This window comes from Triticum aestivum, chromosome 2D (assembly GCF_018294505.1).
Source record: "Triticum aestivum cultivar Chinese Spring chromosome 2D, IWGSC CS RefSeq v2.1, whole genome shotgun sequence".
NCBI classification, from domain to species: Eukaryota; Viridiplantae; Streptophyta; class Magnoliopsida; order Poales; family Poaceae; genus Triticum; species Triticum aestivum.
Window position 1 is genome coordinate 128,452,584 of NC_057799.1, and position 25,025 is coordinate 128,477,608.

The following is a 25,025-nucleotide window of genomic DNA, read 5'->3' on the forward strand; positions in this document are numbered from 1 at the left end:
AAAGATAAAATCCAAGGTGCCAGTATAAAACACCTGTAGGGATTAGTGCTGGGCCAGCCCATGCCAGAGTACGTATGGGCGATTCACACATAAACGTCGCTACGGGCGATGTATAGCAATTGCGTTTCTCATCTACTATCGAATCAAAATGACAGGGAACAAACAACCCAAAAAAAAATGGTGCCTTGAAGCCAGGGTGAAACTTCCGGAGTTCAGTTAAATTGCTGAACACATTACTAAAAAAAAAGTTAAATTGCTGAACACAAGAGATACAGCGCAAATTTTATCTCCAACAGAAGCTAAAACTTAATGAAATGTCAGTACTCAGTCGTGGTCATGCATCTGCCAAAAGTTCAGTGCCCTACTCTTTTTTAATAACAATGTAAAGAGAAGACAGCGCCCTTTTGCTTTTTTACAACGGATGGAATACAAAAACCGTCACAACACGTAAAAACATACCACAACTCCATTAAAGGTTACACACGAAACTCCAACCACAAGATCGTGCTCATCGATAGGAGAAAAAAATGGAACCGAAACGTGGAAACAAGACGCTGTATCTCATAGTATAGGAAAAGCTTAAGACAGGAAGACCCCATAAACCCTGTAGCAAAGACACATGGTCTTATTTGGTGGCTACACCGGAACCCATTGCCGGAGATGGACTGCACACCGGCGGCTAGCTTCCATAGTGGGCGCATGTCAGGCGCCATTCTCGCCTTCAGGTGGAGTCATATGAGGCTGTCGCCAGCCTTCATCTGTTGCTGATGGTGGAGAGCATCCACGGTGGTAGATTGCTGTTGTTTGCTTGTGCTGGAGACGGCTGAGGTTCTGGATTCCCCCCTCCTGATTCTCTAGATTGATATGGCCTGCATTTTGTAAGAAATGGCAGCGTGCTTAAACAGACTGGCTTTTCATCTAGGAACAGTGCTAGTAAATAATCGCTTATGTTAAATACATTGTCCAGCCTTGGTTTCATGACAGGTTTATTACTCCCTTTGTAAACAAATATAAGAGCGTTTAGATCACTACTTACGGAGGGAGTATCTAGCAAAATGGAACAAAGCTTTGCTCATGCGTTTTACTGTTCCTTACGGAGCTATTCCCAGAAACGTTTAGCATCTAGCTTTTGATTTCAGCATGCGCTTATGTGTGAACTGAACTCAATGAACTAACAGCCCTTGATTTAACCATTTCACAAAAATGAATTAAAATTGGAGATAGCTCATGCATAGTGCATGTTTTGCTCAAGTCCTCTAGGAAGACAGTGGTACCATTAACCCACCAGGGATCAAATCTCATATTTGAGCTTTCGTGTCTCATTAATGCAGATTATTCTTTCAGTGGGAGGCGACGTTTCCATCAACAGCGAGGCGCCTGTGGTGGTGTGAATGTGAGCATGTGTACATCTACGTTGTAATCAGTGTTTCTAAAGAAAGACATCCAAATACTTTGCCTGAAGAACAACGCACATTCTTATTTTATTTAGTGATACGTAAACAAGGAAAAAATGTAAATACAGTGGAAGTAGGGATGCAAATTTGGATCCTTTAAGGTCTCATGTGGCCCTCCCTAATTCAACCAAATGAACTAAAATTTCAAAAGTGTTGTAAATTCTGAAATTTTAGTTCATTTAGTTGAACTAAGGAGGGTTGGAGGGTACCCTAAAGATTTCAAATCTGCATACCTAAGTGAAAGCATAAGTACCCAATATTTGGAGTCGCCATGGAATCTTGGGCTGTCGCTGGTGTAGGTGACGGTGAGCTTGTTGTTGCTCCATTCAGCTGCTCCTGGTGATGAATATTTGTTGCTCCATTCAACTGCTCTTGGTGATGAATATTTGACAAAACGTTATTTTTCTCCTTTTCTGTCTCTACGAGGTGCTATGAAAAATAAAAAACAAGATTTTAGCCTCTGGCCTACACAGCTAGTCACCTTACAGTAAACAAGAAAATTTACCTTCTGCAGGACGCCATTCTGATCTTTTAATGACTTCTCCTGCAAAGTATAAGACAATGATTATAAATATTTGCTAACCTAGGTCTACTTAATATCTACAAATGATGAGGAAATAGATGTTTAACTATGATTAAAACATGGGAAAACAAATGGACGAATTCAAGTGGTTCTTTGTTCAAATGTTTCAGACGACGGTGTGTTTATAAAGGCGGGAGGCCAATGCATCATATCGACAATACTCCTTGGTGGTCACTGTACACACGTAGGTAAACCACACAGGAAACTTAATGAGAGTAACATACCTTCTTTTGAAGCTCAGATATAGACTCAAAGAGAAGTTGATTCTGTAAAATGAAAAAGTCATGCTATTTCATAAGATTTCAGTTAAAAATTGGCAGATGAAAACTAGCTCTGCACACCAATGGCAAAACATCAACACAATTGGTTCACCTTTCTTGACCTTATGTGCTTCAAAGAACTATCAAGCTGTTGTTCCAACTGTTGGAGTTCTTTTGTGGTGAGTGGGTCCAATTGTTCACCCAAGAGTTGCCTTGAGTTTGAAATAGACCAAACGCCAGTTAGCACTTAGCACCCATCATATAACCAGAATGAGAATGTTCCTAGAAATACAATACCTTTGACTCTTCTGGAGTGCATCGAGTTTTATCTTCAAACTTCCATATTCATCTCCCCAGTTTGCCTACAAAGAAAAAGTATATGAAGTACATATAATAAGTAAATTTAATTAGCTAGATGAACATTCACTGCATGAACATGCATAAATAGTTCCACAACAAGTAAGAATGTTACCACTTGGAATGAGTGGTTAGCTATCTCAAAAACAATCGACAAAAAATGTAAGAATGTTATTTACCTGGTTTCCAATACTTGGATCCAGTACAGCTCTTTCTTCAAATGAGTAACGTTGGTAACGTTCAAGAATCACATCCATGCTACTGAATAAATGTCCCCAAATAAGGCCGTACATGCACAAAAAGGCAATTGAGGTCTTATATTAGAACCAAACTAATACTCATACATTATCTCCAAAATTACGACAGTGTAATAATCCTGTCCTGTGACTGAAACTATTGAAATGACCAGGCCTAATGTGCTCCTTATTTGAGAGTGAAAAACAAACTGATCAGGGCTATTTTCTCATATTTTTTAAGTATAGCAAAATACAATAGTATTCGTTTTTGGAGCAAACCTTGTTGTTAAATATAGTTGTAAAGCAACTTGTGTGTCACATCCTGATGCATATCATCACATGCACTGTGTGCACAGAAAGCCAAGGATAGCACAGGAGAAAATTCAAAAGGTTTGTTTAGAATCGGACAACTTAGTGCATCTCTAGCCCTGCTTCCTCCAAATTTCTATAACGCCCACAAAAAACTGCTCTCTTGGGAGCTAACACTATCTAGCCATTAATACAAAAACTTTAACTCCCAAAAGTTTTAGTCATCCTAGGTGGTAATAAATCTTTAGAGACAATCACCTCAATGCATCGTCACTTAGTATTGTTTCTAAGTGATGTTGTATTTAATTGGTTTATGGATCATATGTGCATTTTAATAGTGTGACCTAGTCGTAGAAATAATGAAAGAGAGAAACATAGGAAAAGGAGCCACACCGAATGAAAGCGTTAATTACACTATGTACAGAAACATGCTAAGAGCCCATTCTCTTTCTTCTTTAATTGGTGTGCCACATCCGCATTCTACCTATGAACTCGTGCTAAGAGATTAGTATTGGGAGCACCCTAACTCCTCGACCTAGCCCTTTACTGCTCAAATTTGACCAGGAAGCACGAGCTCCTCAAACCCTCTCCAAACCAAACGTTTTTGGCAGGCTAAACCGCCAACCACCGCCACATAGCTCCTCCGAGGCGGCACCTCCAACCTCCCCGCCGACTCTCCTTGTGCCTTCTCCCTACTCGCCGGAAGCCCTGCTGCGGCCCTAGGTCCCGCCACCCGCCTCACCCCGACCCGAGCTCCATCCCTCCTGCGGCCACCACGCACCCTCGGCTTGTCTCCACGCACCCGTCAGAGGATTAGGAGCTCACCACAGTCGCGCAGACACGCTCCCGGCTTCCACGTCTGATGAGGAACAATAGATGAGAGAAAAAGAAGAAAGAAAAGACATGCCAGATATGTTTGGCTACTTCTAGATACTTCCACTATAGTGTAGTATTTCTTTTCTTTTCTTTTCTATCCTACCTATTGTTTTCTAGAGTCTTCTAGTTGTGAGTAGCTATGAGTAGAACGGTGAAACTTAAATAATATTTTTAGAGTATTCCAGCTATAAGTAGAAGTATGTGAAGGCTTCTGAAAGCTCTATAAATAGAGATCCTCACCTCTACTTTGTAGCCGGACTATGTACCCACTACATATAATAGAACTTGTTGTTCTTATCTAAGATCTTGGAGTAGATCTTGTGCCCTAGGAGTTCTGGATTGAACTCTGCCCTATCAGCCTACATTTGCCTCTAGAGCGATATCTAGCACATCACGTTGAAGCTATTCCTTCAACACTTGTGATGTACACATTGTAGCAGCAAGGTGGAGTTGCTCCTCCACAACCTTTGTGCCGCTTCAGGTAGCATCAGAGCCTCGTTGACCCATACTAGTTCTTGCTATCCTCTTCGAGAGCAAGCTGCAGCAAGCAATGGAGCAATTGGAGAAGAGGATGGATGCTGCAGAACATCAAATCAAAGAGCTGCGTGAAGATCTTAATCAGAGATTTGACCAGCTGGTTGAGATGATAAGAAAGGGTGTTACCCCTGCTACTAATGAAGGAGATTCATCTAAAGAAGAAGAATATGCTCATCAAAGAAGGAGAGATAATCTTGGAGCAAAGACTGCCACAACAACACGCTGTTCAACGTGCTTCAAGAAGGCCAGTTTATGTTGAAGATTCTGAAGGTGAAGAATATGATGATGCCCTTGAAGAACCAGATCTCTACGCATATCGGAGAGTACCCAACCATACATATGCAAGAGATACATAAAAGGTGAAAGATGAGATCACAACTTTTAATGAAAATGTTGATATTGAAGGGTGCCTAGATTGGTTATATGAAGTGGAGACTTTCATTGAGATCATGGAGCTTCCGGAAGATCGTAGAGTTCCTTTGGTCGCATACAAGCGAAAAGGAGGAGCCGGTGCATGGTGGCATCACGTTCAAGAAGAACGCCGGCTGAGAGGAGAACCTCGTGTGAGAACTTGGCGGCAAATGAAAATTCTCTTGAAAGGGAGATTTTTGTCTGCTGATTATGACCAGATCCTATTTATCCAATTTCAAAATTGTGCTCAAGGAAATAGGACTATTTCAGATTACACAGAGGAGTTTCTAAAGCTACAAGTGAGGTGCAACCTTGCCGAAACTGAAGATCAACAAGTTGCTAGGTACATCAATGGTATCAATGATGCTATTCAAGATCGATTAATGATGCAACAAATCTGGTCCATTGATCAAGCACAAATTCTAGCCTTAAAGGCCGAGAGGTTTGTGAGGACAAGAAAGGAAACTAAGGCTCCATATCCTCCATATCCTCATGCCGAAGGCTCGTCTAGGAGTTAGCCTAATAGAGTGGAAGAAAAGATCGGTACACCAAAGACAAAACGACCGATCCAGAAGCAAACTAATGGCAAGGGTAAGTCTAATGAAGGCCCAAAATACTATAAATGTGGTGAAGAGGGACACATATCCAGCGGTTGCCCACTAAGAAAATTTGTGAACACAACTATCCATGATGGTGAAGACGATGAGGAAGAATAAAAATCTGAAGATGTAGAGGGACAAGAGGTTTGTCAAGAAGAAGGTGAAGAGGTGGTATGTGTGATTCAGCGTCTCCTATGTTCCACACCACAACCTGACGACACACAACGGGAAAAAATATTTGAGAGCAAATGCACGGTGAATGGCAAGGTATGCATATTAGTGGTTGATAGTTGCAGTTGCGAGAATCTTATCTCCCAGAATTTGGTGAACCACTTAAAGCTTGAAACCCATGATCATCCAAATCCCTACACTATTGGATGGATCAAGAAAGGAGTGAATATGAGGATCACCAAACAATGCAACCTGCCACTTTCTTTGGGCAAGCATTATCGCTCAAATGTGTTGTGTGACGTGGTTGATATGGACGCCAACCATGTTCTTCTTGGGAGACCATGGCAATTTGATGTGGATACTACACACAAGGGCAAGGAAAATTCTTACTCTTTCATTTGGAATAAGAAAGAGATCATTATTCTACCAAACAAAACTAAAGGTAATATCTCTAAGGACGAGGGGAAAGTATGTTAACTATCTCCCACGCCTCTAATGAGTTTATGGAAGACTTGAAGGAGGCAGATTTGTGTGATGCACTTATTGTAAAAGGAGAAGAGCACCCGACTGTTGAAATTCCAACAAAGGTACGTGGCTTATTAGCAAAATTTCATAACATACTTGGGGAGCCACAAGGCCTACCGCCGATGAGAGGGATTCAACATAGAATCGACTTAATTCCGGGAGCAAGTCTTCCTAATCTTCCAAACTATCGAATGAGCCCAAAAGAGCATGATATATTGAAGGAGAAAGTAGAGGAATTGCTATAGAAGGGCCACATTCGATAAAGTATTAGCCCATGTGGTGTACCAGCCCTGCTCACGCCCAAGAAAGATGGATCTTGGCGCATGTGTACGGACAGTAGAGCTGTTAACAAGATCACCGTAAGGTATAGATTCCCTATTCCCCATCTGGATGATATGTTGGATCAGCTTAGTGGAGCAAAAGAGTTCACAAAGCTAGATTTAAGAAGTGGATATCATCAAATCCGTATCAGACCCGGGGATGAATGGAAAACCGCCTTCAAGACAAAAGAAGGGTTGTTTGGATGGCTAGTCATGCCATTTGGACTCTCAAATGCACCAAGATCCTTTAAGCACTTGATGAGTCAAGTCCTTCGACCCTTCTTATCCCACTTTGTTGTGGTCTATTTCCATGACACTTGATCTATAGCAAGGATGAGGATGAACACTTTGATCACATTCGGAAGGTGCTAGAAGTACTAAGGGAAAATGAGCTCTACGTCAACTTGAACAAATGTGTTTTCCTGCATATACAACTTATTTTCCTAGGATTCGTCATAACATTTGACGGTATTCGTGTTGATGATTCTAAGGTTGATGCAATCCAAGAATGGCCAACTCCGAAGACCATTTCTGAGATAAGAAGTTTTCATGGCCTTGCAACTTTCTATAAGCGATTTGTGAAGAATTTCAGCACTATCATGGCACCAATTACCGAGTGTTTGAAGAAAGGAAAGTTCCAATGGACAGAAGCAGCTGAAGCTAGTTTCAGTGAGATTAAACAAAAACTATCACAAGCTCCTATCTTGGCGCTACCTGGTTTCAACAAGACTTTTGAGTTGGAGCGTGATGCAAGTGGAGTAGGCATTGGAGCTGTTCTATCTCAAGAAAGGAAGCCCATTGCCTTCTTTAGTGAGAAGTTAAGTGAAGCTAGATAGAAATGGAGCGCCTATCAGCAAGAATTGTATGCCGTTTTCAGAGCCTTGAAAACTTGGGAAGTTTATTTGCTGCCTAAAGAGTTCATTGTATATAGTGACCATCAATCCTTGAAGTATTTTAGAAATCAAAAGCATGTTGACCACATGCTAGCGAGGTGGGCAGCATATCTGGAGAGGTTTAACTATCTCATCGTGCATAAGTCTGGAACAACTAACCGAGTGGCCGATGCTTTGAGTCGTCGTGCATGCCTCCTGACTTCGTTTGAGGCTGAACTTCCAGGCATGGATCAAATAAAGGAGTTGTATGAGAATGATGAGGACTTTGGCCATGTTTGGGTAAAGCACATCAGTGGCCAACCATTAGGTGATGACTATTTGGTGCAGGATGGCTATCTCTTAAAAAATGATCGTGTGTGCATCCCAAGGAGTTCTCCGCCTGACAAACTAATTAGAGAACTCCATTCAAGTGATCTCCATGTTGGACGGGACAAGACTATCGCTAACCTGGAAGCTCGCTACTTTTGGCCACAACTCAAGAGAGATGCTGGAAAGTTTGTCCAGTGATGCCCTATATGTCAAACCTGCAAAGGCCAAGTCCAGAACACGGGGTTAAACATGCCTTTGCCTGTTCCTGTTGCTCCATGGGAGGACATCTCTATGGACTTCGTCTTGGGCTTGCCAAGAACTAGATGAGGAAGTGATGCCATGTTTGTGGTCGTGGATAGATTCTCTAAGATGGCTCATTTCATCCCATGCCACAAGACAATGGATGCTCATCATGTGGCAAACCTATTCTTTCGAGAAGTGGTCAGACTTCATGGAGTTCCAAGGTCCATCGTCTCAGACCGTGATAGCAAGTCTCTTGCTGCATTTTGGCTCACTTTGTGGACGCAATTCAACACTGAACTAAAAATTTCTAGCGCTGCTCATCCACAAACAGATGGGCAAACAGAAGTGGTGAACACGTTTTTGGGTAATCTAATCCGTTGCATTTGTGGAGAAAGAAAGGGACATTGGGATATGGCTTTATCTCTTGCAGAGTTCTCCTACAATAACTCCAAGCATAGATCCATAGGAAGGAGTCCTTTTTCCATTTTCTACACTAAAATTCCAACACATGTGGTGGACCTGGTGAAGCTACCATCAAAGGGAAACTCAAAATCAGCATTGTCCTTTGCTGATAATTATACTGAGTTATTTGAAGAGATTCGTGGTGCTTTGGAAGCACAAAATCAGAAATATAAACAACTTGATGATTGCAAAAGGAGGCCAAAATCATTCCAAGTTGGTGACAAGGTGATGGTCTACCTCCTAAAAGAGAGATTGCCTTTAGGTGTTAAGGGGAAGCTTAGGCAACGAAGGTATGGGCCTTTGTCTATCGTGAGGAAGATAAATGATAATGCTTATGTGATAGATCTTCCAAGCGACATGGGCATATCCAACACTTTCAATGTTGCGGACTTGCCTCTCTACCACCCAGAAGAAGCGCTCTATGACGATAACTCGAGGGCGAATGATGAGGAACAATAGATGCGAGAAAAAGAAGAAGAAAGAAAACACATGCCAGATCTGTTTGGCTACTTCTAGATACATCCACTCTAGTGTAGTATTTTTTTTTCTTTTCTACTCTATCCTACCTACTGTTTTCTAGAGTCTTCTAGTTGTGAGTAGCTATGAGTAGAATGGTGAAACTTAATAATGTTTCTAGAGTATTCCAGCTATAAGTTGAAGTATGTGAAGGTTTCTCAAAGCCCTATAAATAGAGGTCCTCACCTCTACTTTGTACCCAGTCTATGTACCCACTGCCTATAATAGAACTTGTTGTTCTTATCTAAGATCTTGGAGTAGATCTTGTGCCCTAGGAGTTCTGGATTGAACTCTTGCTGCCCTTTTGGCCTACATTCGCCTCTAGAGCAATATCTAGCACAACACGTTGAAGTTGTTCCTTCAACACTTGTGTTGCACACATTGTAGCAGCAAGGTGGAGTTGCTCCTCCACAACCTTTGTGCTGCTTCGTCTCCTTCCCCACGTGGCCTACACCTGCCATCGTGGGCTCTGGCACCTCCACGTAGGTCAATGGAGAGGTCAAAAGTTCATCTTGCGATTGGAAGGGTTTTTTCAGCATCCCGTCATCCGAGGAAGAAGAGGATGATGATTTTGAGATGGCATTGCCCGTGATCATTTGAGTGGAAGAGAGGAACGAGAAATGTGCTTCTCGGCCACCATCGCATCTATCGCAGGTAGATGCCCAAAGTTTTCAGGATTAATTTGTGAACAATCCCCCGTGTATCCAACAAATCATTTAGGGCAACAATTACGAATGCACAAAGATCTTCGTGCACATTGCAAGAGCTATGGAGGAGGATGATCACTGGTTCACACTGAGAAGTAATGCAGTTGGAGTAACCAGTGCAAGTCCTTTGATGAAAGTGTATCTCAATAGTTCGAGTGCTTGCATATGGAGTGGCAATTGACCTCGTTGATGAGTAGATTCACATTGGAGAAGATACCATCCTCGAGAATATGAAGGGATATCAAAAGTTGTGATGATATCTTAGGAGGGCACCCACTGATGAAGACAATGTGAGGCTTCTGGCTACGGGTCAAGCAAGAGGGTGGACAGAGATGCTTGAGTCCATTGGTTGCATGATTGGACATGGAAGAATTGTCCTGCTACATGGCATGGGCAGTTCAGAGGGTATTGCCGTGATTCAACCATCATGCTCAAAGCAGTTGTATTAGAGGATCTATGGATTTGGCATTCATACTTTGGAGTGCCTAGCTCACATAGTGACCTCAATGTCCTAGAGAGATCTCTATACACGAGGCTTGTTGCCGGCCAAGCTCCGCCTTGTAACTATGTTGTTAATGGCCACCATTACAACCTTGCAGATGGCATCTACCCTCAAGGGATCACACTTGTGAGGATAATTAAGAGCGATAAAGACAACACGATATCTCACATTGCAATGTGCCAAATAAGCCATGAGAAAGGATGTTGAGAGAGCTTTTGGTGGGTTGCAGGATTGCTTTGCTATTGTTTGTGACCCTGTTGAGTATTGAGACCTAAAGATAATGTGGAAGATCATGACAACATGTGTGGTATTCAACAACATGATCATTACAGATGAGGGAGGTCAACCAAGAAACTTTGACTACGATTACAATGGGCTACTAGTCCATCTGGAATATATCAAGCCAGCATAATCCAAAGATTCCTCAGAGAGCATCACATGATGGAGAGGCGAGAAGCTCATGACCATCTCAGAGGTGATCTTGTGGACCACTTGTGGGAACTTCATAGTTCTTATTATTATGCTTTCATCATGTTTTATTTGGAATATTTTCTTCATTTAGACCCTATATTGTGTTTGAATTTGGAGTTTTTAAATATGATGACAGTGAATTTGTGTTCTTATTGAATTGTGAGCATTTGAAATATCAAGGTACGAATTAATATGTTGTGAAAATATAGTTCAAACAGGATATATGCATGCAAAGGCATAGAAGAAATAGCAAAGAAAAAGTATAGAGAGTTAAGTTTATGGAAAGGACTTGCTGCAACCGAGTTTAAGCCCTCAAAGTTGCAGAAGTTAAGTTTGGGCAGGTGGTTTAGGGAGTTATGTTTTAGGAGAAGGGGTAGAGATGCTCTTAGTACATAGTAGACTCCATGAGGTGTCCTAAAAGTCTATCATTAAGTGTATGTTATTTCAGAGTCTTACATTCACTAGTAAATAGATTTATTGAATTCATGCACCAATGAGTTCGTTCTAAAGTCTGAACTGATGAAGAAGGTTGGGCAATATATTTCAACACCCCCCCTTCTCACATCTGAGCTACTCCAGGCCTTAGACGTCGGATCTATGTAGGTTACAACTATTTCATTTAATAGTACATTGTTCGGGTCTTGAACTTGAGACCTCTTGGCTCTAATACAATATTGAGTTCATGCACCAACCAGTTCATCCAAAGTCCAAACTAGTGGAGAAAGTTGGGTGATATATTTCAACAAAATAGAGTCCTACATGTCCAAATGCTCATCCAAAACGGTTTTTAAGGTGGCAACCCATCACAACAAACTATGAACTTTATTTTTCTCCCACGTTGGTCTCTTCGTCTTCCTCTCCCTTCCCTCTCTTAGCCTATCCAAGCTCCAGTACATGTGACAATCACAATGCGGTGGCACCTCCCTTTGTCACCAAGATCCGAGAGGTACTACAGTCGTGTGCAATGTGCTTGGGCGTTATACAATTATAAGCCAAGCACCGTTTATTGATCCTAGCCCTATCACATCCTCTCCTTATCTGAACAAGACGGTGGCGGTGGCCACCTCCCAGCCGTGCGTCACCAGATCTCGGTGGGGAGGCGCACCAAATGCACTAATCCAATTGTGGTGCCCATCATCGCCTCCCCCATCTCCCTTTTGGGCATCATCGGATCCTGTCCAAGGGGGGGCAAGAAGGGCATGGGGCCAACGCGGGCACAAGGGATAGAGGAGGGCGGGGCCGGTGTCTGCTCGGGAGGATAAGAAGATGGTGATGCTAGCACCGACGTGGGAGTAGGTATGCTTTTATTGCAAGACGATTCATGGGTGGGAAGGTAGTCTCACCTCTGTTATCGGAGTGGAAGAGGTCGCTTATGGGGAGAGGATGAGACAAGGCTGGCACTAGCAACGGGGGAGCCCCTGTCCAATCATGGGTTGATTCAAGAGTGGGGCGGCAAACCCGTTTGCAATGTCGAAGCACACGGGCTTTCAACTGCAGGTGGAGTGGAGCATGAAGTTGGCCATTTCTACCAGAGCCACCATGAAGACCCTGATCCCAAGCCACCTCTCAGAGATCCCCAATCTATGACCTTGTATGGTTCTGGCCATCATGGCAATGATCTTGAATGTGAACCGGAACCCGAGCCATTGATCGTCGGTAACTTAGTTTTGTTAGTAGTTAAATTCCATCACTACATGCCGTTGTGTTCCTGTCTATAGCCACTTCATTAATCTTGAAGCAAAAGCTGATGATGGCCATTTCTACTTTAGCCACCACGACGACCCAGATCCCGAGCAACCTCTCGGAGTCTCCCGAGGGATCACCTTGTATGGTTCTGGCCATCGTGTCAAGGATCTTGAATGTGAACTGGCCTTCGGGTCGCTGATTGTGATCAGTAACTTTGTTTTCTCGATACTTAAAAATTAGATCACTATATGCCATTGTGTTCCCCTTAATAGCGAGCTGCCTATGTTGACTTCGTCAATCTTGAAGCTTCGGACTTTGATCTTCTATAGGCACTGTGTGATGGTGGTGGTGGTTGTTAAAGAGTATTAGTATTGATCTAGGTGTCAATATATAGTCTAGATGCCCTTCCTTGTAACCCAAGTCTATTGTACTATATATTTGCGCCGTCCCTTGGACTATGTTTACAGATAAGTTGCTCTTGTCAAAGTGTTATGCATGTCTAGGTGTGTCTATGTTGTACTCGGTATTTTTAAAAGAAAGTTTAATCACTATATGGTACTTTTTTATATTGTTAATTGTGCAATGATTTTGCTATTATAATTTTACTATAAGAAAAGATGCTACTATTAGTAATTTAATTTTGTTAGTAGGTAAATTCAACCAATACATACTAAATTGTAATTTAATTTTATAACATAAGATGGTACATAATTTCTATAAGATAAGATGCCACTGTTAGAGTTATAATATAAGTCATGTACCCCTTTGTATTTATCCCGTTGTATAAGGGGTTTCCTGCATATGTTCCACACCTGTACATGTATATATATCGGCCTATAGCCTCATGGGAATACAAGTTGCTTATTCCTAACATGGTATTAGAGCCTAGGTTTAGGTCTTCTCGGACGCCGCAACTCGTCCTCATCTCCTGATAGAATTTTCTTTCCGGCTGCCTCCGGCTGCCGTGTCTTCCTTCCAGCTGCTCCCTGTTCCCCACGTCGTCGCTGCCCTGCTGACTGCCGCCCCGTCCGGCTCACCTTTGCTGCCGTCCAGATTGGATCTCGGAAGCCCTGCCGGAGTTCACATCGCCGCCTCCCGTTGCCGACTCCTCAGGCTGCTGTCGCGTCCTTCACTCCATTGGCATCGGGTCGTTCCTCCCGTGGCGCCGCGACTGCTTCTCTCTCCGCCGCCGGTTCCACACGTCCGGTCCCGCTGCTGGTCCTCCTCTCTGCTCGACGCGAAGCCCCGGAATCGAAGCTGCCCGCCCGCCCGCTTCTTGCCCAACTTCTGCTCGAGCTCGGATCGAAGCCGCCCGCTCGTCGTCTGCCTTCTGTGAAAAAAATAACCTAAAAAAAAATGTCTGCTGCATCGGACTATGTTGCTGTCCCTCGCTGTCCGGTGATCTTCGATGGTACTAACTACACCGAGTTCGCTGGCTTCATGCGCATTCACATGCGTGGCATCCATCTCTGGGGTGTTCTTTCTGGCGAGGTCTGCTGTCCGCCACGTCCGGTTCCTCCGGTGGCCCCTACTCCGCCGACTCCACTGGTTCTTCCTACGGACGCTAATCAGGCCGCCAAGGATGCGGCTAAGCTTGCTAATGAGGCTGCTGATCGTGCTTATGATGAGAGGGTTTTGGCTTATGAGGAGGCTCTTCAGACGTATCATGGTGCTTTGTCTGTTTACACCCAGTGGCTTGATGATGATGCTCGTGCTGCAGCTGTTCTCACTGCTAGTGTTCTGCCTCAGTTTGCTTCTGAGTTTCTGGGTCTTCCTACTGTCTTTCAGATGTGGACCTGTCTTCGTCAGCGCTATGAGCCCTCTGGTGATGCCTTATACCTTTCTGTGGTTCGTCAGGAGCATGCTCTTCAGCAGGGTGACTCTACTGTTGATGACTTCTATGCACAGAGTTCTGCTATCTGGCGCCAGCTTGATTCTCTCCGCAGTGCTGGTTGTCGTACTTGCCCCTGTTGCCAGGCTGTCCAGGCCAATTTGGAGTTTCATCGCGTCTACGAGTTCCTGTCTCGGCTCCGTAAGGAGTTTGAGCCCCGGCGTGCTCAGTTGTTTGCTCGTGGCCGTATTTCTCTCATGGAGGCGCTTTCAGAGATTCGTGCTGAGGAGACTCGCTTACGTGGTGCTGGTTTGCTGGAGGTTCCCTCTGTGCTCGCTACTCGGGCTTCTTCCACTCCACCTGCTGCACCGACCCATTCTCGCTCGAGTGCTCCGCCGCTCTTGCCCACTCCTTCTGGAGGCTCAGGTCGCCCCCGTCCACATTGTGGTTACTGCAACAATGATGGTCATATTGAGTCCCACTGCTACACAAAGCGGAAACACCTGCGCAAGGCGCGATCATCATCCTCCGGGACTTCGTCATCTCCCTCGACAGCTTCAGCCATTGCTTTGGCTGAGCAGGATATTCTGAGACTTAAGCGTCTGCTCGCGGCTTCAGGTTCTTCCTCGACGGGTACTGCTGGTTCTGTGACTGATGCTTCCCGCACTGAGCAACCGCCCTCTACACAGTCAGGTACATCCCCATGGGTTCTGGACTCTGGAGCTTCTTTTCATATGTCTTCTCATTCTTCCACTTTGTCCTCTCTTCGATCGCTGGATTCTCCTGTTCATGTCTTCACTGCTGATGGTACTCCACTTTCTGTTGCTAGTAGAGGCAATCTTTCCACTCCTTATTCTGTTCCTGATGTTGCTCATGTTCCTCGACTTACCATGAATCTGTTTTCTGCTGGTCAACTTACTGATTCTGGTTGTCGTGTCATCCTTGACGTTGACTCTTGTTCTGTCCAGGACCGTCGCACGCACACTCTGGCTGGGGCTGGCCCTCGCCGCCGTGATTCTCAGGGTCTTTGGGAGTTGGACTGGCTTCATGTTCCTTCCGCTGCCACCACCATCGCCAGTTCCTCCGCTTCTGTCGCCTCCGTTACTGGTTCCTTCAAGCAGTGGCATCATCGACTTGGTCATCTCTGTGGTTCTCGGTTGTCGTCTTTAGTTCGTCGAGGTCTTCTGGGGTCTGTCTCAGGTGATGTCTCTTTAGAGTGTCAGGGTTGTCGTCTTGGCAAACAGATTCAGTTACCATATTCACACAGTGAGTCAGTGTCTAAGCGTCCTTTCGATTTAGTCCATTCTGATGTATGGGGTCCGGCTCCTTTCGCTTCGAAAGGTGGTCATAAATACTATATTATTTTCATAGATGATTTCTCTCGTTACACATGGCTTTATTTCATGACTTCTCGTAGTGAGGTGTTGTCTATTTATAAGTGTTTTGCTGCCATGGTTCATACTCAGTTCTCTTCACCCATTCGTGTTTTTCGTGCTGACTCCGCTGGCGAGTATATCTCTAAGATGTTGCGTGGTGTTCTTGCTGAGCAAGGAACTCTCTCTCAATTCTCTTGTCCTGGTGCTCATGCTCAGAATGGTGTGGCTGAGCGAAAGCATCGACATCTTCTTGAGACGGCTCGTGCATTGATGATTGCTGCCTCTCTCCCGCCTCATTTTTGGGCTGAGGCCGTCTCCACCTCCACCTATCTTATCAATATACAGCCTTCCGCTGCTCTACAGGGTGGTGTTCCTTTCGAGCGTCTTTTTGATCGTTCTCCCGATTATTCGATGCTTCGCTTGTTTGGTTGTGTTTGCTATGTTCTTCTTGCCCCTCGCGAACGCACCAAACTGACCGCTCAGTCTGTTGAGTGTGTCTTCTTAGGCTACAGTGATGAGCATAAGGGCTATCGTTGTTGGGATCCTATCGGTCGTCGGATGCGTATCTCTCGAGACGTGACTTTTGATGAGTCTCGTCCTTCTACCCACGCCCATCTTCCTCGATTTTTTCAGTGGAGGATATCTCTTTCCTCACTTTTCCTGACTCACCTATCACCCCCGTCGCGCCTGTGCCTATTCGTTCCACTCCCTCTGCTTCTCCACCTCTAGTCGATTTGCAGCCACCATCTTCTCCGGTCTCCTCGCCTAGCATGTCACCGGATTCTACACCTTCATCTCCGGTGACTTCTTCGTCGCCACCCCCCGATTCTACCTTGGCGATTCCTCCTTCTATTGTTCCATCTTTTCCTCAGCATTACACTCGTCGTTCACGACCTGTGGATGCCTCATTGGATGAGTCGTCCTCTTCCTCTCAGCCTACTTATGGCTTGCGTTCTCGTCCTCGTCCGCCTGTTGATCGCTTTGGATTTCCCACCGCTGGTGCTGCTGTTCTTGAGCCGACTTCTTATCGTCAGGCTGTTGTTCATCCTGAATGGCAGTTTGCGATGGCAGAGGAGATTGCTGCTCTTGAACGCACTGGTACCTGGGATCTTGTTTCTCTTCCTCCCGGAGTCCGTCCCATCACTTGTAAGTGGGTCTACAAGGTTAAGACTCGCTCCGATGGTTCTCTTGAGCGTCACAAAGCTCGTCTTGTGGCTCGTGGTTTTCAGCAGGAGCATGGTCGTGATTATGACGAGACTTTTGCTCCTGTGGCCCATATGACCACTGTTCGTACACTTCTTGCCGTTGCCTCTGCACGCCACTGGTCTATATCTCAGCTTGATGTTAAGAATGCCTTTCTTAATGGTGAGCTGCGTGAGGAGGTGTACATGCAGCCACCACCTGGGTATTCTGTTCCTGATGGCATGGTATGTCGTCTTCGTCGCTCTCTCTATGGCCTTAAGCAAGCCCCTCGCGCCTGGTTTGAGCGTTTTGCCTCTGTGGTCACTACTGCTGGTTTTTCAGCAAGTGCTCATGATCCAGCATTGTTTATTCACCTTTCTCCTCGTGGTCGGACTCTTCTTCTTCTCTATGTTGATGACATGATCATCACTGGGGATGACCCCGAGTATATTGCCTTTGTAAAGGCCCGTCTTAGTGAGCAGTTTCTTATGTCTGATCTTGGACCTCTTCGCTACTTTCTTGGGATTGAAGTCTCTTCTACCTCTGATGGCTTTTTTATATCCCAGGAAAAGTATATCCAGGATCTTCTTGCTCGTGCTGCTCTTACTGACGAGCGCATTGTTGAGACTCCTATGGAGCTCAATGTTCACCTCCGTGCTACTGATGGTGATCCTCTCCCTGACCCGACGCGTTATCGTCATCTCGTTGGCAGTCTTGTCTATCTAGCTGTCACTCGTCCGGACATCTCTTATCCGGTTCATATTCTGAGTCAGTTTGTCTCTGCTCCCACATCGGTTCACTATAGTCATCTCCTTCGTGTTCTCCGATATCTTCGGGGCACGATCTCTCACCGTCTATTCTTTCCTAGCTCCAGTTCTTTACAGCTTCAGGCCTATTCGGATGCTACGTGGGCTAGTGATCCTTCTGATCGCCGTTCACTTTCTGCTTACTGTGTTTTTCTTGGCGGTTCTCTCATTGCCTGGAAGACGAAGAAACAGATTGCAGTTTCCCGTTCGAGTGCTGAGGCTGAGTTGCAAGCCATGGCTCTTTTGACGGCAGAGGTGACTTGGTTACGGTGGTTACTTCAGGATTTTGGTGTTTCTGTCACTACACCGACTCTGCTCTTATCTGACAGTACAGGTGCTATTAGCATTGCGCGCGATCCTGTGAAGCATGAGCTCACCAAGCATATTGGTGTTGATGCTTTCTATGGGCGCGCTGGTGTGCAGGATCAGATTATTGCTCTTCAGTATGTGCCTTCCGAGTTACAGTTGGCGGATTTCCTGACGAAGGCCCAGACTAGAGCACAACATGGCTTTTATCTCTCCAAACTCAGTGTTGTTCATCCACCGTGAGTTTGAGGGGGGTGTTAGAGTTATAATATAAGTCATGTACCCCTTTGTATTTATCCCGTTGTATAAGGGGTTTCCTGCGTATGTTCCACACCTGTACATGTATATATATCGGCCTATGGCCTCATGGGAATACAAGTTGCTTATTCCTAACAGCCACTACTAGTACTTTAATTTATAACATAGATGTTATGCTATAAGTAAGACGATACTACATGCTATTTTCAACTAATTAAGATAATGTTCTGTTGTTTTGCTACTGTTAAACAACTAATTAATATAAGTTGCTATTGTTTTATTATTGCTAATTCTAATGCCATAATTTCATTTGTTATGGTTAGTAGTTGAATTCAACTAATTGAGATAAGATGTTATGTTGTTTTGTCTGCATTAGTGTAGTAGACACGAGAGGGTATTCCCCGGTCTTCTTTGTCTACGTTAAATTTTTAAGTATATATCCTACTACTTTTTTATCTTCTTATCGTCACTTCTTTCCTATCATCTCATCTGTTAACTAAATGTTTATCTCTCCCTTCTTCCAGCACCCATTTCCCGAACAAATCATTAGCCATAAGTCTGAGTTCTGTTCTCTTGTCACTTCCCTTCTCACATTGCTAACCTGAATTGTTTTTAAGACATGTCACTTATTTCACTTACACTATACAACCAGATTTGGTTACAATATGATGTTTCATGCAATGGCTTTTGCAACATACTGAGCCTGGACGTGACCAAGTAAGATTTGTTTCGTTTCCCCGACCTATTTGTTTAGTTCAGATGCTATCTAATCCTCTAAAACTTGTTATACACTTATTTTCCGTTCAATTATATTTATGCCAACCTATATGTTCTCATTATTGTGTATTTTGATTAGGCTTTTTGTGCACACACAGGTGTAGTATCTTCCTCTGTAGCGAGAGACAAAGAAGCATAGAGACAGGGGGTAGTGGAGCTTATGGTCGGCCAGCATGTTCCTCACTCTATGTCTGCACCTCATCCTTCCAAAGTGCAAAGACAACGGCGTAAGAAGAAAGAAGCGACTTAATATTTTCCCCTTACTACGTTGTAATCTACACTTCATGATACAGATATATTATGCTGGATGTAAACTTAAGCACGTCCTACAACCGAGTGTAGTCACACCATCATCTCATACACTATCATCTGGGGAAATACACGAAAAATTGCAACTAAGCCTATGTGTTTAGTATATTTTTAAAATACATTAATATTGGTATGTAAAATGAGTATGCTAAAAGTATGGTACATACCATGTAAATGGTCGAATATATACTACCCAATACATAATATGCATACATACTCTCTATTATGATAGATAGTATCTAGAACTAGCTAGTTGCCCATGCGTTCCAATGGGGCATACATATTCAAGTGGTTCAACACCAATCATGTTACACATATATCTTACACCAATCATGTTCTAGATTTTGGTAAGATTTCATTTGATTTGAGTATGGGTAGAGGAAGGCAAAAAAGTTTTGATTTAATTGGGGTTTAGTAAGCTTTGATTTGATTTGGGTATGGGCAAGGGAAGACAAGATTTTTTTTTTGATTTAGTTGAGGTTTTGGTAAGATTTGATTTGTTTTGGTTGAGTTAACGCAAGACGTGGTTTTGGAAGGAGGCGAAGACGAAACAAACGAAACGATTACGGAATCCCCATTAAAAGTAGAGATATATATGGATGTTAAAAGTATGTTAGTTATATTATATGTTCATTGTGATGAACTGATGTGAGCTATGTGATGTATGAAAATCATGTTTCTTTGAACAAGCTCTGAGAAGCATACACAGGACTTTCTCCATCAACTGCTCCCCCTCCCCTCCCGAGGCGCTCCCGCACACGCCCTCGGGAGGCAACCCCAGCGCCGCCACCCCGGTCCCTCGCCCCGGCTCCCCCTCCCTCGCCGCAGCCGAGGGCACCGGTGGCCGAAGGCCGCGTGGCGTTGGCGGCGGCGGGGCGGTTTCCCCCTGCGCGGGGGTGTTTGGCGTCACGGGCGCCTTCCCCTGCCCGCAGCGTCGGGTCTCGGCCGGCCCCTGCTCCGGCGCTCTTCACCCATATCCTCATGGTCCGCCGGTGCTGCTTCCTCCTCACCTCCCCCAGCTCCGCTCGTGGGGTCCGGTGATCTCGGGACGTGTTCGCGGCGCTGTGATGGTCGAACTTGGCGGTGGTGGTTGGCGACCCTGTGGAGGTGGTGGTGGTGCGGCCAGTGTCCGAGCTGCTCCCGTGCGGGTGGCGGGGCTCCGGGCGGATCTGGCCAGGGCGCGGAGGCACAGGTAATGTGGTGGTGGCGGGTCGGGTGCGGCGACAGCCGGATCGTTCTGGTGTCGGCTTGTCTGTAGGCGACCTGTGTCGGCCTTCGACCTCTCTCCTCATCGTCTGGTCGCTACTCTTGTTGGAGGGCTGGCCTTCTCCCAGCTGCGGTACATCGCTCGTCTCGCGTCCAGTACCGCAGGACCGAGCTCGCCGCGCGTCCGGCTGCAAGACCAGCCCGTCTCACACCCGGCAGGAGGATTGCGCTCGTATCACGCCCGATGCTGCAGGACGGTTCGATGGAGGCCAGCTGTGGTCGGCCGACCTATTGGGTCTCGACGTTGGGTGTCGACCAGGGGTGCGAGAGGCGGTTCCTTTCCGCTCGTAACTTCGGCTGGGGTAGCGAAGGGTCCCGGGTGACTTGGTGTCAAGGTCTTGGATACCGGGGCGGCGGCCCTGGTGGTGGTGGCGCGATGCTCATGGGCAGAGCCCGTGCCTCGGTGTTGCCCGGTTGCCACAGCCGTGTGGGTGGCGTGGTAGCCGAGGTGTGGCGTTCGGTGGCGGTGAGTGTTGGCCGGGGCGAAAACCTGCTCTACCTTCGGATGGACCGGTGGCGGCGAAGCTCGCTCCCTTCTTGAAAGCGTCGTCGCAGCTCTTATTGCCTGTCGTGTTGCTCCAGGGGAAACTATGATCCTTAGATCGGGTGGTGGCAGCGCTCCGGTGCCATATCCTTCCTAAAGGTGCTGCCTTGGAGCCCACGGTTCGTCATATGCGGCTTCACTTCTTCGCGGTGGCGTGTTCACGGTGGAAGCCCCCGGCTGCTCTTGTAGTGCTAGGGATTGTGTTGCTGCGCTCACCGCCTATGTATCCTGCCTTGTGTGTGTGTTGTGGGAGCGTGCGTTTGTATCAGGTGCTATTGATCATTGCTTTATATATAAAGCGGGGCAAAAGACTTTTTGGTAAAATTATGTGTCTTTTTATACTGAACGCGGTGCAAATTAGGGTGTGTCCAATCTGCTCTACACAACACACGATTAAGCAGAGTTGTGTGTGCACTAAGGTCCTCGATGCACATGGTGATATAACGGTGCTCGTTTGCTATGAGAACGGCTCTTCGATGCCACATGTTTGCGGCGTGGTGGCACAACGCACACGTACGGGAACGTTGTGCGATATCCATTTCACATATACAACAAGCCAGTAGTGACTGGCCAAAGTTCGACATGTGATGAAGAGTTTTGCAATGTACGTGGAATCTGATGTTATAGTAGCGAGGCATCGTTCGCCACCAACTAGCGGCATGGGTCACCTTGCATGGATGCGGTGGCGCCACGCTCTCCTAGATCTAACACATACATGCATTGGCTGCCACCACGCACGATTCCACTAAAGGGAAGGAGATGAGCAAGCAGAGAGAAGCCATCTTCCACCAGATGTTAGATTCTACATGTAGTACACCCAAGACAGGAACTCCTATGCTATCGCGACAACCCTGCAACGACGACTTGATGGACAACCTGCTCTTGCTGGCCTCAATTACTCCTTGACAAGGATACGACGATGATTATGGCGGAGCTGTGTAGTTGGTGAAGTCATGGTGACGACGTATGTTGGAAAAAAATATTCACTTCCCAAGTAGATCTCATGTTGATATATTTTGACAACTTCTTTGCACACAAGTAGTTGCCAGGTTAATACTCACTTACTAGCTAAGTTATTGGTAGGTTATGGCCACTTTGTTTTCGAAAAGGGGCGCTTTATTACTTAAAAAATTTAAGCAATGGCCACTTTTTACAGGTTATTGAACACTATTCTCCATCCATCTCCATACATGTAAGACTTCCGTGATAATACTTCTATGACGATATGCTATTTTTTTTGTTGGTGGAACTTGTCACTCTCTACTTCTGCATAACATCGTAAAACCTAATCTAAAAACATATAAATTATTAACTAGCAGCCATACACTTTTATCATGGTAACTGTTCGCTGCTAACATGACAATAGCAGGAATTTAGCCTGGTAATCAATTGTGTAAAAAAACATCTAAACGTAATGTGAGGATTAAAACTAGCCCACGAGTCTCTTTCTATGCACCATTAGGAATGACTTTTTATGCACTAGTAAATTTGATTAACATAAAGTTGGGCATTGCTTTGTTCATACAACTAGCTAGCTAAGACCAACCATTTTGTACAAGGAGTGCAAATGGTTAGCCTTTAGCTAGGGTACACTCCTATTCCTTAGTTCATTCAAATGAAAAAAATTAGTTCATGAATGAACAAAGGAGTGCTGGAGGGTACCTCAAGCTCACCATAGTACTGGCAATGTAGTTTGAAATGATTGTTTTTTATTTTGCAGTGAAGTTTGAAATGATTGTTAAGCAGAAATTTGTGCAAAGCACGGTTCATAAATGCAAAACAAGTGAATAGAAGTTATGAAGTGCCCCATACGAGTATAGCCTAACATTCTTGCCAGAAGGTTGCACTACCCTAGCTTCGAAACTACAACCTTAAGTAAGTGAGAGCAACTAAATGGCTCCCGAGCTCACCTGCTCCCGTGCATGAACAGTAAAATCAAAATAAATATTAGAAAATTTCAAAAAATTCTATTTTTTTTGCATGGAAGAAGTTTTAGTGCGTTAGGTCCTTGTCAAATTTCAGCTCATTTGGACATCTGAGCAGCTCTCAGAAAAAAAAATACAAAATTGGGGTATGTGAAAAAGTTTACTATTCGGAACCGATTTTTTTTCTGAGAGCTGCTCGGATGTCCAAATGCGCTGAAATTTGGCACGGACCTCACGCGCTAAATCTTCTCCATGCAAAAAAAAATCCGTTTTTTATTTTTGTACTATTTGTTTCGATTTTACTATTCACGGAGATCAGATGAGCTCGGGAGCCGAAATGGATATTCGTAACTAAGCGGCATATACTCCCGCGGAACAAGTAATCAGTAAATAAAAAAGATAGTATACACTATACACACAAGTGATTTTGTGGTCTGTCTAACTATGAAATGATATACCACAAATATTATATGTTTAGGCCTTAGAATAGTATATGCAGGTATTTTCAACTGTGAGTAAAAACGTTGAAAACTATATATTTGGGTTACCCCGCCATGTATATCTTTTTTAGGCAAAGAACAGAGGGCGGGCGCGGACATTTTCGAGGGGCAAACATTTATCTAACTCATAAAATATAAAGATGTCCAAACTGTTTAAGTCCAAAAATCTCAAACAAAACATGTACGTTCAATTGGCCAGTTTCAGGTTTTGTGTAACGATTGTTCTCCTTGGAACTTAAACTAATCCAACACTAAGATCAAAATTTCAACGACATAATCTCAGTGTTCGTATGGATAAAGAATACTGATAAAAAACCGAAACATCTCTCAAATAAGCTGATGGCCATGCACGCCAGTTAGAACTGACAAAAACCATTGGGTAAAGCTGGCTAATATCTGACGGACAGATGCAGAGGGGATGAGAAGGGATATGTGTAGGCTTTGCTTTCCTATTAAATTGCTTCTACAGTAAGCAAGCAGCTAGTTTCATATATATTCTAGTATATATGCAATTAACATGATAGTGAAACATTAGCATCAGCATCATTGAATAGCAAACTTTAGTCCATTTAGGAAACTTATACATCTGATGTGCAAGTCCTCCTCACCACTATTTCATGAGAATAACTGGACTTAGTTTTTGGAACAGATTTCATCAGAAAAATCACCTTTATTGGTCCTAAAAATGAATAAGGGTTACTGAAGTACCATTCGCGCAATAGATGCTATAACTTATAGAGTAATCGATCAAGTACATTAGAGTACGCATAATCACATGGTAGAACCTGTAGACAGTACGTACGTTAATTAATAGTACTGGCAATCGAGTACGAGTAACTCTGAGATACTGGTCAATTGAACAACAATCGATTCTACGATCCAAACAAGGAGAACTAGATCACCCATCCGAGCAGAACCCACAAAGAATAGCACGAAATAATAACCACGCACGCGCCGAGCAACTCTCTCCCGCAACCAAATTTCCCCACCGGAACTATCGAACGAGGCAGCTACTCGTGGAATGAATACAAAGCAGCCCCAATCAAATCGTCTGGTTCCAAAATCTTCAAATAGAGCTCGTAGGAAGGAGCGGAATGGGTCAGGAAGGAAGGGTAGCTGGGCGCGCGTGATATAACCTGTCCTGGCTGGAGTACTCGTATAGCTTCCCCTTGGTGGAGAAGACGATGAGCGCGACCTCGGCGTCGCAGAGCACGGAGATCTCGTGTGCCTTCTTGAGCAGCCCGCTGCGGCGCTTGGAGAAGGTCACCTGCCGGTTTATCTTGTTCTCGATCCGCCGCAGCTGCACCGGCCCGCGCCCCATCTCCGCCCTGCCTCCAACCCGCCTCCCCCGGCTCCCTCACTCGGCGGCGGCGGCGCCTCCCTCCCGGCTAGCTAGCTGCTACGGCGACGTGGGGAGGAAGAATGAGAAATGCGGTGTGATGCTGTGTAGAGCTCGCAGGGAATGGGAGGGCGAGGGGGGGCGGTTTAGATGCGGGGCGAGGGGTGGTATTGCGAAAC

The 25,025-nt window shown here is 44.9% G+C and overlaps 1 protein-coding gene across 2 annotated transcripts; it reads right to left on the reverse strand.

Annotated features, from left to right (window-relative positions):
- Nucleotides 1-343: 343 nt before the first annotated feature.
- LOC123052141 (MADS-box transcription factor 18) lies at nucleotides 344-25,025 on the reverse strand. Of its 2 annotated transcripts, none has more exons than XM_044475245.1 (8): nucleotides 24,644-25,025; nucleotides 2,834-2,915; nucleotides 2,595-2,659; nucleotides 2,410-2,509; nucleotides 2,262-2,303; nucleotides 1,960-1,998; nucleotides 1,688-1,883; nucleotides 344-869 (listed from the first exon to the last, which is right to left on the reverse strand). In XM_044475245.1, exons 1-8 carry the CDS (start codon nucleotides 24,826-24,828, stop codon nucleotides 703-705), a joined length of 876 nt encoding a protein of 291 aa, XP_044331180.1. In that variant the 5' UTR covers nucleotides 24,829-25,025; the 3' UTR covers nucleotides 344-702. The 2 variants fall into 2 exon arrangements, with proteins under 2 accessions (XP_044331180.1, XP_044331181.1); XM_044475246.1 differs by having other exon boundaries at nucleotides 1,708-1,883; nucleotides 24,644-25,018.

Bases quoted from the DNA above. Each gene is read 5' to 3' on its own strand.
- LOC123052141 (XM_044475245.1), bottom strand. From the start codon at position 24,828: ATGGGGCGCGGGCCGGTGCAGCTGCGGCGGATCGAGAACAAGATAAAC. The intron at 1,999-2,261 runs GTATGTTACTCT...TATACTTTGCAG, and splicing joins TATCTGAGCTTCAAAAGAAG to GAGAAGTCATTAAAAGATCA. The intron at 1,884-1,959 runs GTAAATTTTCTT...TATTTTTCATAG, and splicing joins AGAATGGCGTCCTGCAGAAG to CACCTCGTAGAGACAGAAAA.